The sequence below is a fragment of the Heteronotia binoei genome, chromosome 12 (assembly GCF_032191835.1).
Source record: "Heteronotia binoei isolate CCM8104 ecotype False Entrance Well chromosome 12, APGP_CSIRO_Hbin_v1, whole genome shotgun sequence".
In the NCBI taxonomy this organism is placed as follows: Eukaryota; Metazoa; Chordata; class Lepidosauria; order Squamata; family Gekkonidae; genus Heteronotia; species Heteronotia binoei.
The window spans coordinates 12,117,388-12,137,980 of NC_083234.1; the positions used below are offsets into that span (position 1 = coordinate 12,117,388).

General features: G+C 49.8%; 1 protein-coding gene across 2 annotated transcripts in view; it reads left to right on the plus strand.

Annotated features, from left to right (window-relative positions):
* POU2F3 (POU class 2 homeobox 3) overlaps window positions 1–20,593 on the plus strand; it is a 183,930-nt gene that overhangs the window by 139,818 nt on the left and 23,519 nt on the right. For both annotated transcript variants that reach the window (XM_060251847.1, XM_060251848.1), the window contains 4 exons: window positions 3,924–4,006; window positions 9,131–9,313; window positions 9,923–10,064; window positions 16,078–16,214. In XM_060251847.1, coding sequence (XP_060107830.1) covers window positions 3,924–4,006; window positions 9,131–9,313; window positions 9,923–10,064; window positions 16,078–16,214 — 545 coding nt within the window. The remainder of the gene's footprint in view (window positions 1–3,923; window positions 4,007–9,130; window positions 9,314–9,922; window positions 10,065–16,077; window positions 16,215–20,593) is intronic.

The following is a 20,593-nucleotide window of genomic DNA, read 5'->3' on the forward strand; positions in this document are numbered from 1 at the left end:
CATATTAGGCATCCCCCACCTAACTTTTTGTATGAAACAGCTGAGCACTAGCTAGAAGTCCTTGCCAGCTCTGGGTGGAGAAATACCTGGAGATGTGAACATAAGAGAAGCCATGTTGGATCAGGCCAATGGCCCATCCAGTCCAACACTCTGTGTCACATAAGAACATATGAGAAGCCATGTTGGATCAGGCCAGTGGCCCATCCAGTCCAACACTCTGTGTCACGTAAGAACATAAGAGAAGCCATGTTGGATCAGCCAATGGCCCATCCAGTCCAACACTCTGTGTCACATAAGAACATAAGAGAAGCCCTGTTGGATCAGGCCAATGGCCCATCCAGTCCAACACTCTGTGTCACATAAGAACTTAAGAGAAGCCATGTTGGATCAGGCCAGTGGCCCCTCCAGTCCAACACTCTGTGTCACATAAGAACATAAGAGAAGCCCTGTTGGATCAGGCCAATGGCCCATCCAGTCCAACACTCTGTGTCACATAAGAACTTAAGAGAAGCCATGTTGGATCAGGCCAGTGGCCCCTCCAGTCCAACACTCTGTGTCACATAAGAACATAAGAGAAGCCATGTTGGATCAGGCCAAAGGCCCATCCAGTCCAACACTCTGTGTCATGTAAGAACATAAGAGAAGCCATGTTGGATCAGGCCAATGGCCCATCCAGTCCAACACTCTGTGTCACATAAGAACATAAGAGAAGCCCTGTTGGATCAGGTGGCCATGCTTGTGGCTGCCACCGCCTCCTGTGAGGGCTGGAGCTTAGAGAAGGTTGGCCTTGGTGGGGACTTCAGCCAAGTTCAATGCCACAGAGTCCCCCTCCAGAACAGCCATTTTCTCCAGAGGAACTGATCTCTGTTGCCTGGAGAGCAATTGTAATAGCTGGATATCTCCTGGTCCCACCTGGAGCTTGGCAGCCCTCGTTGTACCAGGATGTATCTCTCTGCTGATTTAAATGGTTGGCTTCTTTGAGGGTTTTGTGTGTGTGTGTGTGTGCATGCGTGCACCTGGAAGTCATGGCGACAATTCATCTGTTTTTGAAAACTGGTTATCAGTGCTTGGGGGGGAGGGGCCCAGAAGTGAGCCTTGCCTAGGGCATTACATAGTCTGGGGCCAGCCCTGTCTACATACATGCAATAGTTTAGGGGATGAAACAACAGCCCTCCGGAAGCATGGAGGGAGGCGGAGGAAGACTGGCAACTGTACCCGCGTTCGGTTTGTTGTGTGCACACCTGTTGTGCAAAGAATGAAGCTGGGAGGAACTAGGTTTGCACCGTGGGCGCGGAACTTGCGCCGACTTCTCCTTTGGCAGGTCGTCTGTCTTCACCCTGCAGAGTCTGTCCCAATACTAAGATGTTATCCTGGGCTCTGGAGGTAGCCAAAGTCCCAGTCTAGGGATGCGTAATGAGACAGACGGACGGACGGCAGCCCATTTATCTATTTTGGGAGATGTGATTTAATCCTATTTGCATATTGCCTATAGAGTAATCGCTCCGGGTTCTGCGACACTTTCGTATTCTTAAATGACTGCTTTATTTCCGAGGCCATAACAAGGTAGCGTTTCGCAACCGCAGCTTATAATATGGGGATAATAATGCTGTATATAATAATAATGCTATATATAAATATATAATATATAATAATGTATCTGTATAATAATGCTATAAATCAAAAGAGTTTCCGGCTCAACGTTAGGAAGAACTTCCTGACTGTTAGAGCGGTTCCTCAGTGGAGCAGGCTTCCTCGCGAGGTGGCGGGCTGTCCTTCCTTGGAGGTTTTTCAGCAGAGGCTGGATGGCCATCTGACAGCAATGAAGATCCTGTGGATTTAGGGGGAGGTGTTTGTGAGTTTCCTGCATTGTGCAGGGGGTTGGACTAGATGACCCTAGAGGTCCCTTCCAACTCTACGATTCTATGATTCTATATAATAATGCTCATAAGAGCCCCATGGCACAGAGTGCTAAAGCTGCAGTACTGCAGTCCTAAGCTCTGCTCACGACCTGAGTTCAGGTAGCCGGCTCAAGGTTGACTCAGCCTTCCATCCTTCTGAGGTCAGTAAAATGAGTACCTAGCTTGCTGGGGGGAAAGTGTAGATGACTGGGGAAGGCAATGGCAAACCACCCGTAAAAATTCAGCCCTGAAAACGTGAAAGCGACGTCACCCCAGAGTTAGAAACAACTGGTGTTTGCACAGGGGACTAACCTTTTTTTTACTTTATAATAATGCTAATAATTTCTATTACCCTGTGAGGTAAGTTAGGCTGTGAGACAATATGAATGGACCAAAATAACTGACTATGGCTGTAATGTACTCAGTGACGAGACGTGTAGAAGGCAACATACTTTATTGGAAGGTACATCACAGAGAGAGCAACACGGGCCGGGACCCACTTTATATACATTATTCCTGGAACAGCCCTCCAGCTGGCCAGTCCAATCCTGGCCAGTCAAACTTCCTGCCACTGGTCTTGATTGGCGGAGTCTTTACCCGCGCTGCGCAGAGTGACCAAGGGCTGCGCGGTGCTTCTTGATAAAGCGCAATACACTACAATGGCATAGTGCCCAGCGAGTCTGATTAGATCTGGGAGAACCAAGTTCGAATCCTTGCTCCACCAAGGAAACTTGCTGGATGACCTTGGATCGGTGACACGCTGTCAGAATAACCTACATCATGGGGGTTGTGAGGATAAAACTGAGGGGAAGAGAGCAATGTAAGCCACTTTGGGAAGCATGGAAGGGTAAAATACAGACATTTATGGCAGAGTGGAGATTTTACTTTGTTCCTACTCAGACAGTCTAATCCCACACCGGCTTTCATGTTGTGAGCTGGTCTGTCCGCCTGGGTCATTGTGAAAAGTAGGGACGGAGCAGAAGTACAATATAAATTCTAAGCATGTTTACGTCCACAGATTTTCTCAAGCTTTCCGGTGTGCAATCTAATTTTAGCTGGTAACTGCAGGGACTGAAGGGAGCCCTGTGGCGCAGAGTGGTAAAGCTGCAGTACTGCAGTCCAGGCTCTCTGCTCACCACCTGAGTTCGATCCTGGCGGAAGCTGGGTTCAGGTAGCCGACTCAATGTTGACTCAGCCTTCCATCCTTCCGAGGTCGGTAAAATGAGAACCCAGCTTGCTGGGGGTGGGGGGGGGGGAAGTGTAGATGACTGGGGAAAGCAATGGCAAACCACCCTATAAAAAGTCTGCCATGGAAACGTCGTGATGCGACGTCACCCCAGAGTCGGAAACAACTGGTGCTTGCACAGGGGACAACCTTAAGAACATAAGAGAAGCCATGTTGCATCAGACCAATGGCCCATCCAGTCCAACACTCTGTGTCACACAGTGGCCAAAAAATTTTTCATATATATATATATATGAATGCTTGTAGCCGCCGCCACCTCCTGCGGCAGTGAATTCCACGTGTTAATCACCCTTTGGGTGAAGAAGGACTTCCTTGTACTTTTTTATTTATTTTATTTTTATTTATTTAGTAGGCTTATATTCCGTCTTTTCCCGTAAACGGGCTCAAGGCAGATCACAACATTTACAGGGGCTGAGGGATAATTCACACCTGTATGTACATCACATGATGGCTTGTACCTGAGAGTATGAAACGTTCTCTATGTGAGCAGATATAAAGGTAGAGCGAAGGCTCCATTCTTTGACCTGGGGTAGCCCATTCATACATGCAGGTCAGCATTTCAAAAAGTAACATGCCTGCCAGAATTTGGCCAGGAGGCAGTATCAGATTTGGGAAGTGATGTGTCTTAAGGGGCCAGGTTTCGATGGCATTGCAAAAGCCATCAACGGGGCCCCTTTTCTGTGGGTGCTGCTGCTGCCACTGCTCTGGTTTACACCAAACGAGAATCATTTTGTAGCGATTGAAACATCCTCCCTCATCTTTCTTTCTTTCTTTTCCAGGTCTGCAGTCAAATCTCCTCTCGTTCCCTCAGCAGCAGAGCGGACTCCTCCTCCCACAACACGGACACAGTTTAGCGTCTCAGGTAACCAGGGGTCGCTTTGTAGAAAAATAGGTGGTGGAGCTCATCCAGGGATTGTTATGCAGCCGCACCTACTATTTAATGGATAAGGTGGGGAGGAGGGGGGGGAACCCTCAGAAAGGTTCAAGAGCTGTGCTCCTGGGAGCTCCTGCTAAATCCGAGGCCTGCAGGTAACTGCTCTCTTGGCTGGGGGTCAACCGGAATGTTGATTGAATGGGCACGGGGCTTTTCCGCAAGGTTAATTTACCCCTGGCTTTCTTGGAAGTTGATCCACAAGCGTTGGAATCGGTTTGGGCACAGTCCTCTGGCCGGGCTGCCCTCCCTTTTTATTTTCACAGTTGGTGGAGTCAGTTTATCTTCTTCCACACATACCTGAAATCAGGGTTTCAAACTCATTTGTTATGAGGGCTGGCTCTCACACAAATGGGATCTTCTTCGGGCAGGCCATATACGTCATCAAATGTGATGCCAGGCAGCAGAGAGATAAACTTTAACGGACATCTCTTCCTCTGAATTATTGCATCAAAATATGGAGGCAACGTCCGTGCTGTAACAACCTTTAGTAGGCTGTTCAGGCATGTATCTGTTAGTTGCAAATCGACTTGTAATTTGCTGACATTCATTACAGAAATCTCATGGTCATAGCTTTGACCCTAAGATCCAGAGGAGAATATGAAATGGCTGGGCATTGTGAGCCATTGTGAGTACAAGTTGCTTCAGGTGCTGGTCAGCCAATGGAGAAAATAGAGGCTTTGCTCTGTTGCTTGATTGAGCAAGCCTAGCAAAGCAAGCTGTGATGCAGAAGGAAGCAAGAGAGGGAGAAGGAAGCAGGCAACAGTGGGGTTGCTCATGTGCCTGATAGGAGAAGAAGAAGAAGATGATATTGGATTTATATCCTGCCCCCCACCTCGAATCTCAGAGTCTCAGAGCGGCTCACAATCTCTGTCTTCCTCTCCCACAACAGACACCCTGTGAGGTGGGTGGGGCTGGAGAGGGCTCTCACAGCAGCTGCCCTTTCAAGGACAACCTCTGCCAGAGCAATGTCTGACCCAAAGCCATTTCAGCAGGTGCAAGTGAAGGAATGGGGAATCAAACCTGCTTCTCCCAGATAAGAGTCTGCGCACTTAACCACTACACCAAGCTGTCCTAATCCAGTCCTCGTGCTACATGTTTGACACCCCTGCCTTAAACAATGATGATTTTCAAGAGAGGGTGCTGTCGTCATTGATGACATCACAGCACCCTCCCCATTCAAAAAAAAAATTGGTTAAGCAGGTTTTCTGAATCCTCAGCTTTCTTTTTTCTTTTTTTTTTTAAAGGTAAGTCTCTAACTTTTTCCCTTGTGGAAAAAGGGTGGAGGATAGCGACTTACCTTTTTGGAAAAAATGGAAGCTGCTGATTCAGAGAACTTGCTTAGACTAAGGTAGATCAAAATGTTGATATTTTAAGGCCTTTGTTAAAAAAAAAATGATGGGGGGAGGAGAGGGAGAAATTGGACAGTCCAATCATCAAAAAGCAGGCTGTAGGCGGCTGGAACAAAGAGAAAAGTCTTCCTGGATATCTGCAATGCCAGAGACTGAAACTGGGACTGCCTGCATGCCCTGCCACAAAGCTCAGGGTTGCCCCAAAACAAATAATTCAAATAATGGCAGTGTCTCTAGTTTTGTTTGTCAGATTTTGAATATGAAAATACGGAACCTCAGGCTTGCAAGCATATCTTGACAATGATTTGGCAGTCATCCTATATGAAATCTAATCTATTAGGTGAGGGGCCATGGTTTAGTGTTAGAGCCTCTGCTCGGCATGCACAAGGTTCCAGGTTCAATCCTAGGGTTGCCAAGCTCCCGCCAAGGGTCAGGGATTCCTCCGCCTGGGAGGGCCCCAACCCGCTGGCAGGGAGAAAGTGCTAGGGGGGTCTCCGCCCCTGAAGAGCCCGTCGGCGTGTGACATCATCGCACGGGGACGTTTTAGGACTCGCACTAAAACTTTATGGTGCCGTAGACTTTTACCACAATTCCGAGAGCATTTCCGGTGTGATGCTCTAGGAATCCCAGTAAAACTCTATGGTGCCATAGAGTTTTTAGTGAGAGTCCTAGAGTGTCCCCGCACAACGTCCCCAGTGCGATGATGTCACTTCCAGGTGATATTATCGTGCCCCACACTCTTTGTGCGCTTGAAGGACAAGTCCCCCGCCACAGAGGCAGACGGACTTGGCAACCCTGTTCAATCCCTGTCCTATCCAGTTAAAAAGCCTCAGGCAGGAAGCGATGTGAAAGACCTCAGCCTGAGACCCTGGAGAGCCACTGCCAGTCTGAGTAGATAGGACTGACCTTGATAGGCTGAGGATCTGATTCAGTATAAGGCAGCTCTGTGTGTTCTGGAGAAGGGCCATGGCTCAGGGAGAGAGCCTCTGCTTGGCTCTCCTGACATCTCCAGTTAAAAGCATCAGGCAGGAGGTAATGTGAAAGACCTCTGTGCAAGACCCATTGCCAGTGGACCAAGGGTCTGATTCAATATAAGGCAGCTTCAGGCACCTCATGTGTTCCAGATGTGTTCCATGTGTGTAATTTATATCTCACCTTTCGTCCATCATGGAGCTCAGGAAAATGTCATGGGATTCCCCAAAGGATTTCCCATCAAGGAACTAACAAGACCAAGACCCTAGCTTCAGGGCTTTCTTTTTTGTATATTAGGCCACACACCCCTGATGTAGCCAATCCTCCTGGTAGGGTTGCCAATCCCCAGGTGGGGGCAGGGGATCCCCCGCTTTGGAGACCCTCCCCCCACTTTAGGGTCGTCAGAAAGCGGGGGGAGGGGAGGGAAATGTCTGCTGGGAACTCTGTTATTCCCTATGGAGATTTAGTCCCATAGAAAATCATGGAGAATTGATCCGCGGGTGTCTGGGGCTCTGGGGGGGGGCTGTTTTTTGGGGTAGATGCACCAAATTTTCAGTATAGCATCTAGCGCCTCTCCCCAAAACACCCCCCCAAGTTTCAAAAATATTGGACCAGGGGGTCCAATTCTATGAGCCCCAAAAGAAGGTGCCCCTATCCTTCATTATTTCCTATGGAAGGAAGGCATTGAAAAGGTGTGCCGTCCCTTTAAATGTGATGGCCAGAACTCCCTTTGGAGTTCAATTATGCTTGTCACAGCCTTGATCTTGGCTCTACCCCTAATGTCTCCTGGCTCCACCCCCAAAGTCTCCCTGCTCCACCCCTGAAGTCCCCAGATTTTTCTTGAATTGGACTTGGCAACCCTACCTCCTGGAGCTTGCAAAGCTCTTCGTACAGGGCCTGCTGTAAGCTCTTGCAGGATTGGCTGCACCAGGGGTGTGTGGCCTAATACGCAAAGGAGTTCTTGCTACAAAAAAAGCCTACTTAGCTTTATAAAACTAATTTGTCCTACAACTTAGGACTCCCTTTTACCCATCAATCCATGCTCTCAAATACTAAATACCAAGACAGGCCAACTATCAAATATTGCCGAATAACAAATATTGGAAAGAAACGTTTTAATATTACGTAGCAGATACCAAATACTTGAGCATCTGGATAAAATTTGGAATCCAGATTCACACGGGAGGATTTTGCAGGGTATTTTGCACAGCAAATGCATTTTGGCTCAAGTTCAGTACCCAGTTTTGCAGATCCAAAGCCAGTGGGCTTTCTGGAACCTTCCCTTGCCTTTCTTTGTTTTAGAAACCGAGGGCTTTGAAAGGAGGACGCAGGCACATTCATAGCACCAAACCTCCAGCGGGACAGGATTTGGAACAAGATGAGATATTCCATGGGGAGGGATCATGGGAATCTGACCCCTCCGGCTGCGTTCTCGCAGAGCCCAGCAGAACACAAAAGACGAGAGAAGGGGTGAGATCTGCCTCTCTCCTACCCCCAATCCAGCCAGGACTGGCTGGATCTGAAAATGTTCCCCCCTCTGCTGCTCCCCTGAGTTCTGCAGAGTGCCTCGTGTCCACCCACAGAGAGAACCCACAAAGTCCAGAGCTGTGAAATGCAGGGCTTTTTTTGTAGCAGGAACCCCTTTGCATATCAGGCCACACCCACCTGATGCAGCCAGTCCTCCATGAGCTTATAGGGCTCTTAGTGCAGGGCCTACTGTAAGCTCCAGGAGGATGGGCTACATCAGGGGGGGTGTGGCTCAATATGCAAAGGAGTTCCTGCTGTGAAAAAAAGCCCTGATATAAGCACAAGCTTTGTGGATGCCCTGAAACACTGGACTTGAAGGCAACGTGCTGTTCTGAATCACAGAAGCAGAAGCAGAGTGACACAGGAGGGAAGTTGCTCTAGAATGCCAGATAAATCATAGCCTGGCATTCTAGAGCAACAAAACAAGGATTCAAGAATTGGATTATCAAAAACCCTTGCATTGAAAACAGCAAGACACACTGCATCCCAGCTGGGACACACACACACCCCACACACACAAGAGTATCAGCATGTAAATATGTGAAGCTGCCTTGCACCAAATCAGACCACTGGTCCCTCAAGTCAGTCAATGCTGTGTATTCGGAGTGGCAGCAGCTCTGTAAGGGAGGTTTCCCCAACATGACGCCCGTGGGTGCCCTGGCACTCTTCAGTACTTCCCTCAGCGCCCTCCCTAGTCTTTCTGAAAATGAGTGGAGTCATAGTAAAGCAGAGCTTATTATTCCCTGCCCTCATTTGAATGAAAGCGGTATCCCTTGGAGGGCCAGGAGAACTGATAAGCACTTGGGCTTCCTTCTGCAGAAGCCATGCTGATTTTCCCTCAGCAGGCCTTGTCCTTCCATGTGCCTAACAAGTCTATCTTGGATTACAATTTCTGATGATTTGCCCGGGACAGTTGTTAGGCTGACTGGCCTGTAATAGAAGAGCAACCATGTATTTACATTCACAACAAGGGTGTTCAAGGAACAAATCTCACTACCCTTGCTTAAGATCTGAGTTTGATTGATTTTGGAGAGCTTGTGAGAATGGAACCAGAGGAGGTGGTAGATCTTTTGGATTCCGTGCAATGAAGTATGTCTGAGCAGCCTTGCTGGTTTCTGTGAATCCTTCGCTTAGAGTTGAGATACTCCAGTGTCTTTGCTGGTGTCCGGTACTGAAGATTCTGCACTGGGTTGTGTTTTGACAGGCGGTCGGACGTCCCGGGCACCCTGGCTCGTCACTAGAGCCCCACCTGGAGGTACCTCAGCATTTACAAGTTGCCAAACACTTGCCCTCCTCCACAGCAACAGACGAAGCCAACGACCTAGAAGAGCTAGAGAAGTTCGCCAAGACCTTCAAACAAAGGCGGATCAAGCTGGGGTTCACGCAGGTAACGGTGGGGAGCATCTTCAAACTCCAGTGTAGTCGTAGACCTTAAAAGAACTTCAGCTGGAGGGAGGGCTTGTTATCCTGTCTACACGCATGATGCTGTGTGGAGAACAAGAAGGCAGGTCCCCGCCCCAAAGAGCTTGCAGACCAAAACTCGACAGAACAAAGGAAGGGTAGAGAAGCAGAAGCAGAGTGACGCAGGAGGGAAGTGTCTTCATTTCATTTGAACACGCAGGCTTCGCTTTGGTAGAAAACTATGGCTGTGGCTTTATGGAAAAGATAGATACGTCATGGATGATTCTGTGGGAGGGCTGGAGCTCTGAACCCCTCAGCTGAGGGACTCAGAGAAGGACATTAATCTGACTCCGCCTTTCCAAGCAAGTGGGGCTGTGTTGCGGCAGGAGCCTGAATGCAGCACAAGCAGTCTCCCTGCAGGCTCTGTACCTGCCCAGTGTCCGGTTGTGAACTGGGCTGCTCTCCGTACAAATCAGCTCCATGTCTGACTCAAGCCTGATCTAGGCATCGTGGGAATCGGAAATGCGTGATGGAATACTGCCAGTTCTCTCCAAGTGTTTTTCCCTTTCTCCACAACTTCTTGTGTCTTCTCCAGGGGGACGTGGGCCTGGCCATGGGGAAGCTCTACGGCAACGACTTCAGCCAGACCACCATTTCTCGCTTCGAGGCCCTCAACCTGAGCTTCAAGAACATGTGCAAGTTAAAACCGCTGCTGGAGAAATGGCTGAGCGACGCAGGTACTCCTTGGGTTGAAAAGGGGGCCAATCGAGAATAAGGTGGATATTAGATTGTCTCAATAGTCTGGCTGACTTTTAATTCCCCGCCGCCCCCCCCCCCCCGGAATCTTGGCTGTAGTAGCTGATGATGAAAAGGAGAGAACCCCCATGAACCCCCCAGTTTGGCATAGTGGTTAAGTGTGCGGACTCTTATCTGGGAGAACCGGGTTTGATTCCCCACTCCTCCACTTGCAGCTGCTGGAATGGCCTTGGGTCAGCCAGAGCTCTCTTATCTGGGAGAACCGGGTTTGATTCCCCACTCCTCCACTTGCAGCTGCTGGAATGGCCTTGGGTCAGCCAGAGCTCTCTTATCTGGGAGAACCGGGTTTGATTCCCCACTCCTCCACTTGCAGCTGCTGGAATGGCCTTGGGTCAGCCAGAGCTCTCTTATCTGGGAGAACCGGGTTTGATTCCCCACTCCTCCACTTGCAGCTGCTGGAATGGCCTTGGGTCAGCCAGAGCTCTCTTATCTGGGAGAACCGGGTTTGATTCCCCACTCCTCCACTTGCACCTGCTGGAATGGCCTTGGGTCAGCCACAGTTCTCTTATCTGGGAGAACCGGGTTTGATTCCCCACTCCTCCACTTGCACCTGCTGGAATGGCCTTGGGTCAGCCAGAGCTCTCTTATCTGGGGGAACCAGGTTTGATTCCCCACTCCTCCACTTGCAGCTGCTGGAATGGCCTTGGGGCAGCCATAGCTCTGGCAGAGGTTGTCCTCGAAAGGGCAGCTGTTGTGAGATTTCTCAGCCCCACCCACCTCACAGGGTGTCTGTTATGGGGGGAGAGGATATAGGAGATTGTAAGCCGCTCTCTGATTCAGAGAGAAGGGCGGGGTATAAATCTGCAGTCGTCTTCTTCAGTCTTCTTAATACACCTCTGAGCCACTAGGGGGGGATAGTCTCCTGCACATTCCCCAAAAATTAAATTAATAGTATTATTAATTAGAACAACCCCTGCAATGGCAAAATGGAGTGCCAGTTTTTGAGTTAGAGCTGCCAGGTCTCCAAGTGGCTGAGAAAAACAACAAACTCTTCATTTACAAAACAGCTTCTCTGTGTAATATAAATAGTCCACAGCAGTCCATAATAGAATTACAATACAATAATGCAGTTAGAAAACCATCCAGTAGCACAACATAGGGGTTAGGGGGTTGGCCTTACAATGGCTTTCCTCCTTCCTCAAGGGACGGGGACAAAGGGTGGCAATCGGGAGTGAGCTATCCCTAAGGCGCACACTAGATTGTGGGGTGCCGCAGGGAGCAGTCCTCTCCCCGATGTTATTCAACATCTATATGCGCCTCCTTGCCCAGATTGCCCGGAAGTATGAGCTTGGGTGTCACCATTATGCAGATGACACTCAGCTCTATCTGCTAATGGACAGCCGGCCTGGCTGCATCCCAGGGAACCTGGACCTGGCTTTGTAGGCCGTGGCAACTTGGCTTAGGCTGAGTGGGCTGAAGTTGAACCCGACGAAGACAGAGGTCCTTTGCGTGGGTCGCGGCACTCTGGGGAGGGAAATTCCTCTCCCGGTTTTTGACGGTGTACCGCTGAAAGCGGCGCACCAAGTCAGGAGCTTGGGGGTTCTACTGGAGTCTTCATTACCAATGGAGGCCTAGATAGCAGCCACTGCCAAGTCGGCGTTTTTTCATCTGAAGCGGGCACGGCATTTGGCCCCCGTCCTAGAGTGCCGGGACCTAGCAACAGTGATTCATGCAACTGTCACCTCAAGATTGGATTACTGTAATGCCCTCTACATGGGGCTGCCTCTGTGCCAAACGCAGAAGCTGCAGCTGGTGCAGAACACAGCGGCTAGGTTGTTATTAGGGCTCCCGAAGTGGGAGCACATATAGCCGGGCCTGCGTGGACTGCACTGGCTGCCAGTTATATATCGGGTTCGTTACAAAGTGCTGGTTATTACCTTTAAAGCCCTATATGGCCGAGGACCTGTCTACCTAAGGGACCGTCTCTCCCCATATGAACCCCAGAGAGCACTGAGGTCAGTGGGGAAGAACCAACTGACTATCCCCGGGCCGAAGGAGGCAAAATTAAAGAACACTCGCACACGGGCCTTCTCTATTGCAGCGCCACACCTTTGGAACCAGCTCCCGGAAGAAGTGCGGGCCCTGCGGAGCCTTGAACAGTTCCGCAGGGCCTGCAAGACCATCCTTTTTAAGATGGCCTTTGCCGACTGAATGATCAAAAGATTTGCTTAAAATGATTTGCCATCATATTCGCTGATAGAATAGCACCAGAAATGTTGATTTTAACTTATAATTAGAATGTTTTTAAGATTAATGTTGTTTTAATATCCATTGTATAATTTATTGTATGAAATGTTGTTAGCCGCCCTGAGCCTGCTCCGGCGGGGAGGGCGGGATAGAAATAAAATATTATTATTATATTATTATTAACATTGCTACTGTCCAAAAATCATAATACTTTCTGAATCCAGTCCAACGGTAAAAGAACTGGTCCAATTTCATTTTGGATATGGACTATCCTTCTAGGGACAGTTTTTCATATTGATAGGTTCAGTAGACTCGAAGAGTCACCGTTCTTTTCCCGGCTTCCTCTGGGGTTTTTTTTACTTTTTTTGTGGAACATTTTTTTTTTTCATTTTTCTGTGGGACGCCACTGCCAGTTTTTTATCTGCCAGCATTTAATTGCAATTAAACGCTGACAGATAGAAATTGGCAGTGGCGTTCCCCAGAAACTGCGTTATTGTAATTCTATTATGGACTGTTGAGGACTATTGATATTACACAGAGAAAGTGTTTTGTAAATGGAGAGAGTTCGTTATTTTTCTCAGTCATCGCACCTCTGTGGTCCCGCTATCTGCTGAGTCTCCAAGCGGTAGCGGATGATCTGAAATTAGAACTGTTCTCCAGACTACATAAATCATTTGTTTGTTATTTATTTATTTATTTAAAACATGTATTCCGCTTCTCCTGGAGAAAATGGCTGCTTTGGAACATGTACTCATGGCATTAAAACGGATAATGCCGTTTTAATTGCAATTAAAACGGATAAAAGGAAGTCCTTCTTCACCCAAAGGGTGATTAACATGTGGAATTCACTATCACAGGAGGTGGTGGCGGCTACAAGCATAGCCAGCTTCAAGAGGGGGTTAGATAAAAATATGGAGCAGAGGTTCATCAGTGGCTATTAGCCACAGTGTGTATATATATGTATATATATAATTTTTTTTGGCCACTGTGTGACACAGTGTTGGGCTGGATGGGCCATTGGCCTGATCCAACATGGCTTCTCTTATGTTCTTATATGACACAGAGTGTTGGACTGGATGGGCCATTGGCCTGATCCAACATGGCTTCTCTGATGTTCTTATGTGACACAGAGTGTTGGACTGGATGGGCCATTGGCCTGATCCAACATGGCTTCTCTTATGTGACACAGAGTGTTGGACTGGATGGGCCATTGGCCTGATCCAACATGGCTTCTCTTATGTTCTTATGTGACACAGAGTGTTGGACTGGATGGGCCTTTGGCCTGATCCAACATGGCTTCTCTTATGTTCTTCTGTGACACAGAGTGTTGGACTGGAGGGGCCACTGGCCTGATCCAACATGGCTTCTCTTATGTTCTTATGTGACACAGAGTGTTGGACTGGAGGGGCCACTGGCCTGATCCAACATGGCTTCTCTTATGTTCTTATGTAACACAGAGTGTTGGACTGGAGGGGCCACTGGCCTGATCCAACATGGCTTCTCTTATGTTCTTATGTGACACAGAGTGTTGGACTGGAGGGGCCATTGGCCTGATCCAACATGGCTTCTCTTATGTTCTTATGTGACACAGAGTGTTGGACTGGAGGGGCCATTGGCCTGATCCAACATGGCTTCTCTTATGTTCTTATGTTCATTAGTATACCCCATGAAAGTCCCTCCCTTCCCTAAACCCCAGGCTCCACCCTCCAATCTCCAGTTATGTCTGAACCTGGAGCTGGCAACCCAGTTTTGAGTTTTCTAGAGCACATGAAGTAGGGTTGCCAGCTTCCAGGTGAAGCCTGGAAATCTCCTGGAACTACAGTGGATTTCCAGACTACATATATCAGTCCCACTGGGGGAAACGGCTGCTTTTCAACCCCGCAGAGGCCCCTGCTGTCCTCAAACCATGCCCTTCCCAGGTTCTGCACTCAAACCCCCAGGTATTTCCGAAGCCAGAGTTGGCAACCTAGCCCTGGAGAAAGAAGCACTCCTTAGTGTGAGGAAAGCATTGTTCTGCCATCTGTAACTCTTAAAATGGGGGGGGGGGAGAGAGATTTGCAGGCTTAATCAGCTTAAAGTGTACATGCTGCAGAAAGATCTCAGGTCACAGAGACGCATGTGGTTTGAAAAAGAAGCGACTCGACAGATCTTTTTCTGAAGCAGTAATTCAAATCTGTCTCCAACACTAATCAGGGGTCCTCCGTGAGACAGAGAGCAGAAGTGAAGAATAACACGACAGCCCTTATATTAGCAAAGCTGGAGGTTCAGTTCAGACCATGCACCAGGAATAGGGTCAACAACAGCCAAGCTGTGTATTATTTTCAGGGCCTTTTTTTTTTGGAGCAGGAACTCCTTTGCATATTAGGCCACACACCCCTGATGTAGCCAATCCTCCTGGAGCTTACAGTAGGCCCTGGAAGAAGAGCCCGGGAAACTCTTGGAGGATTGGCTACATCAGGGGGTGTGGCCTAAACAGGGCTTTTTCTGTAGCGGGAACTCCTTTGCTTATTAGGCCACACACCCCTGATGCAGCCAATCCTCCTGGAGCTTTCAGCAGGCCCTGTACGAAGAGCCCTGTAAGGAATTCTAGCAGGACCTCCTTTGCATATTAGGCCACACACCCCTGATGCAGCCAATCCTCCTGGAGCTTTCAGCAGGCCCTGTACGAAGAGCCCTGTAAGGAATTCTAGCAGGACCTCCTTTGCATATTAGGCCACACACCCCTGATGTAGCCAGTCCTCCTGGAGCTTACAGTAGGCCCTGTACTAAGAGCCCTGTAAGGAATTCTAGCAGAACCTCCTTTGCATATTAGGCCACACACCCCTGATGCAGCCAATCCTCCTGGAGCTTTCAGCAGGCCCTGTACGAAGAGCCCTGTAAGGAATTCTAGCAGGACCTCCTTTGCCTATTAGGCCTCACACCCCTGATGCAGCCAATCCTCCTGGAGCTTTCAGCAGGCCCTGTACGAAGAGCCCTGTAAGGAATTCTAGCAGGACCTCCTTTGCATATTAGGCCACACACCCCTGATGCAGCCAATCCTCCTGGAGCTTTCAGCAGGCCCTGTACGAAGAGCCCTGTAAGGAATTCTAGCAGGACCTCCTTTGCATATTAGGCCACGCTCCCCTGATGTAGCCAATCCTCCAAGAGCTTACAGTAAGCCCTGTGAGAAGAGCCCTGTAAGGAATTCTAGCTGGACCTCCTTTGCATATTAGGCCACACACCCCTGATGTAGCCAATCCTCCAAGAGCTTACAGTAAGCCCTGTGAGAAGAGCCCTGTAAGGAATTCTAGCAGGACCTCCTTTGCATATTAGGCCACACACCCCTGATGCAGCCAATCCTCCTGGAGCTTTCAGCAGGCCCTGTACGAAGAGCCCTGTAAGGAATTCTAGCAGGACCTCCTTTGCCTATTAGGCCACACACCCCTGATGCAGCCAGTCCTCCTGGAGCTTACAGTAGGCCCTGGAAGAAGAGCCCTGGAAGCTCTTGGAGGATTGGCTACATCAAGAGGTGTATGGCCTAATATGCAAATGAGTTCCTGCTACGAAAAAAGCCCTGATTATTATCTAGTGAAGGAAGGACATTTATTTCTTTATTGTTGTATGCATATTGTTGTGTGCTTGGTAATTGCTGGAGAGTTGAGGGCAGGGGAAATCTGGGGGAGGGATTCTGCCTAGAACCTTCGCAGTGGATGCTTCTTTTCCTTCTCTGAATGCTTCTTTTCCTCTCTCTTTTCCCCCCACCCGCAGAATCTTCCCCTTTAGACTCTTCTGTGAACACCCCCACTTCTTATGCATCTGTGAGCGAAATGTTTGGGCGCAAGAGAAAGAAACGCACCAGCATCGAGACCAACATTCGCTCCACGCTGGAGAAACGCTTCCAAGACGTAAGGAAAATGACTCACTCTCGCCGCGCATAGCGGAAGGGAAAGCTCGGTGGAAACCAGGGCTTTGCGTATTAGGCCACCCGCTCCCTGATGTAGCCAATCTTCCCGGAGCTTACAGTAGGCCCTCTATTTTGTGCCCTGTAAGCTCTTGGAGGATTGGCTACATCATGGTTGTGTGGCCTAATATTGAAAGGAGTTCCTGCTACCAAAAAAAGCCCTGGTGAAACAACACCTGAAGTAGGATTGCCATTGGCTGGTTTGCAAAGCAGATTCTCAGGGTCAATCATCACAGATCGCTGGGGACCCTGCATCAGATCCCCAGATAGGTAACTCCACTGCAGGAAGCAGCCATGATGGGTGGGGTGGAAAATGATGAGGACCGAGTCCATAGCACTGAGGAGGAGGGAGGATAACTTTCCCCTCATGTGTGCCATTTCCCCAATAAAAACTGCTCTCCTTGGGGATACTTTAATCCCCAGGAGGGTAAAAAGACAGCCCTAATGTGGTAAAAGTAAAGGTAAAAAGGTAAAGGTAAAGGTGGTCCCCTGTGCAAGCACCAGTCATTTCCGACTCTGGGGTGACGTCGCATCACGACGTTTTCACGACAGACTTTTTATGGGGTGGTTTGCCGTTGCCTTCCCCAGTCATCTACACTTTCCCCCCAGCAAGCTGGGGACTCCTTTTACCGACCTCGGAAGGATGGAAGGCGGAGTCAACCTTGAGCCGGACACCTGAACCCAGCTTCCGCCGGGATCGCCATTGCCATCCCCAGTCATCTACACTTTCCCCCCAGCAAGCTGGGGACTCCTTTGACCGACCTCGGAAGGATGGAAGGCTGAGTCAACCTGAGCCGGCTACCTGAACCCAGCTTCCGCCGGGATGGAACTCAGGTCGTGAGCAGAGAGCTCGGACTGCGGTGCTGCAGCTTTACCGCTCTGTGCCACGGGGCTCCTGCTTTTTTCCCACTACTGAACGTTAAAAACAATCTTGGGGGAAGAGAATTTTCAGTAACAGAAACGGTGCAGTGAAAAAAGTCCTGCCAATCTATGGCCAGAACAAGCAGCCTGAGGAAGGGCGAGACCCTGGAGAAACAGCCCATAAAAAGGCGGAGGAGGATGAAGGCCAAGCCAGGTTAGGAGCAATGGCATCCTCAGGGTTGGACAGAAGGGCAGAAGTCCAGATTAGACCGTTATATTATCGGCGGCAGTGCAGGATACGTTGCTGGAAACGGATGCAGCGATGCGTGGTGCAATGCCGGTCGCTGGGCCTGCTCACCAGGATCCCATCCTCGTCGCCACTATAATATAGCGGGTTCGATGCATTGAAGAGGCGAAGTGGTAGTGAATATCAGCTCTTTATTAGATACAGCATTAAGTATGCTGCGCTTCAAGCCTGAGGAACGAGGCCAACCATATACAACTCAGGGTTCCCACGCAAGCACGTTATTGGGTACTTCAAACCAGCAGGGGGCTCGTGATTGGTGCAGGGCAGCAGGGATTTGGATCCTGCTGCCCGTTGTTCCCAAGTCCCCAAGCTCCGTTTGTATGGCTCCAATGAGCCCGGCACGAACACCCTAGACCAGGGGTAGGGAACGTCGGCTCTCCAGATGGTTTTTTTGCCTACAACTCCCATCAGCCCCAGCCAGCATGGCCAATGGCTGGGGCTGATGGGAGTTGTAGGCAAAAAAAACATCTGGAGAGCCGACGTTCCCTACCCCTGCCCTATACAGTCTTCACTTTGGTCTGCGTACACGACAGCCGTCAACCCTCAAGATCTCCTGGAATTACAACTGAAGTCCCAACTACAGAGATCATTTCCCTTGGAGGAAATAGCTGCTTTGGAGGGTGGACCCTGCAGCATTACAGCCTTCTGTGGCCCCTCCCTTCCTCCAACCCCGCCTGTCGTGGGTCACTCAGGACTCCGTGAAGACTCCTCGGGAGAAGAGGAGCCACCCGTAACCAGCTCTGAGCCAGCAGAAGCAGGCAAGCAGGAAGGCAAACCGCAGGCCGACAGGGAGTTACAAGCCATCACCTGCTGCGGAGCCACAGACAGTCGCCTGCCCTGAGTCAACGGGTGACACTCAGTTAATTATTCCCAGCCCTCCAGTATCACCCTTTGAGCGCCGTAGACAGAGGCTCTGAGAAGAACTGCAAGAGAGACGAGGAAGCGCTTGCCTCCTGGCCCAACGCCAGCTGCCTGAGTTGCTGCAGAATTGCTCCCGAGCTACCAGCTGCAAACTGGTCCCTATAAGAACCAGCCAAGGGAAGCTGTTAGATGTGGAAGCAACAAGCCGCCAGCTTCTTGACTCAGTGACCACAGCTTTGAACTCTGCTCCTTGCTCTGGCTCTTGAGTCTGACCTGGAAAACCTCGTCCCTGGACTGTTGGATCCTGCTTCCTGAATAATGCTCTCAACCGGACCCTGGTCACTCAGCAACTGACCTTTCAACTTTGATTCTGACCAGAATTCTAGCAGGAGCTCCTTTGCATATTAGGCCACACACCCCTGATGTAGCCAATCCTCCAAGAGCTTACAGGGCTCTTTTTTGTAAACTCTAGGAAGATTGGATACATCAGGGGGTATGGCCTAATATGCAAAGGAGCTCCCGCTAGAATTCCACCCCTCCAGTGTTCCCTCTAAGCTGCAGAGTCTTGTGAGCAAAAAAATCTCCTTTGTGAGCTACTGGCATTTAAGTGGTGAGCTCCTGCATCAATTAGTGTGCTCTGGGGCCATTTTTCCTGAGTTAAGACAAAACTGTGTGAGCTGGTGGCTAAAAATCTGTGAGCTGGCTCACGCTAATTCAGCTTAGAGGGAACACTGGTTCTGACCCTGGAATTTGGCTGGGACTGACCCTAGATTCTGACAGCACCCTCTCCCCAGGTTCCACCCCCAAATCTCCAGGCGTCTCCCTGCCTGGAGTTGGCCACCATAGTGGACGAGCCCTCCAGAACAAAGGCCGTGGCCCAGTGGCTGAGAACCTATTTTTCATGGACAGGTCCCTCTAGGCATCCCAATTATCTACCAGAGTCTAAAGTTATCTAACTGCACCGCTGGTCAGAAGGAAGCAATGTGCTCCCTGTGGAGATGAGCCGTGCTCAGGCCAGGAAGAGAAGTATCTCTGCAGTGGCCCCGGAACCAGCTTCCGTACCTTGTCTGGGGCTGTCGGAGGGAGAATGAGAGCCGATGAGCCCAGAAAAATTGACCCAAGATGCAGCATCAATCTCACCAGCGAGCCGCCCCTGGCTCTCTACTGGCACGTGAAACCTGGCCAGCACCACTGCCACCTGGAGAGGAGGAGGAGGAAGAAGAAGAAGAAGATGATGATGATATTGGATTTATATCCCGCCCTATACTCTCAATCTCAGAGCAGTCACAATCTCCTTTACCTTCCTCCCCACCCACAAAAGACACCCTGTGAGGTAGATGAAGATATTGGATTTATCCCCACTCCTCCACTTGCACCTTCTGGAAGGGCCTTGGGTCATCCTATTCCCTCCGCAGCGTCCAGTCGGATTTCCCACCATCTGTGCCGGAGTTACAGGAAGTCACAATCTCCTTTACCTTCCTCCCCACCCACAAAAGACACCCTGTGAGGTAGATGAAGATACTGGATTTATATCACGCCCTCCACTCTGAATCTCAGAGTCTCAGAGCGGCTCACAATCTCCTTTACCTTCCTCCCCCACAACAGACACCCTGTGAGGTGGGTGAGACTGAGAGAGCTCTCCCAGAAGCTGCCCTTTCAAGGACAACTCCTGCGAGAGCTAAGGCTGACCCAAGGCCATTCCAGCAGGTGCAAGTGGAGGAGTGGGGAATCAAACCCGGTTCTCCCAGATAAGAGTCCGCACACTTAACCACTACACCAAACTGGCTCAAAGAAAGAAAGAAAGAAGAATTGCAGATTTATACCCCGCCCTTCTCTCTGGATCAGAGACTCAGAGCGGCTTACAGTCTCCTCCATCTTCTTCCCCCATAACAGACCCCCTGTGTGGTGGGTGGCACTGAGAGAGCTCTCCCAGAAGCTGCCCTTTAAAGGACAACCTCTGCGATAGCTATGGCTGACCCAAGGCCATTCCAGCAGCTGCAAGTGGAGGAGTGGGGAATCAAACCCGGATCCCCCTGATAAGAGTCCGCGCACTTACCCACTGCGCCAAACTGGCTCTCAGAGATGTCAAGGGAGCCAGGCCGGGGCTGAGAGAAGGCGGTGAATTTCCTGCTGGGGTTGGATGAAGGAACCCGACCTCGGCAACAGCAAATAAATGAAGTTGTTTCTTGGCCCTGGCTAAGGCCATCATCAGCCAAGACCGAATAGTGTACAGCAGAGGTGGCCCAACTTGCCTAACGTAAGAGCCACATAGGATAAATGTCAGATGTTTGAGA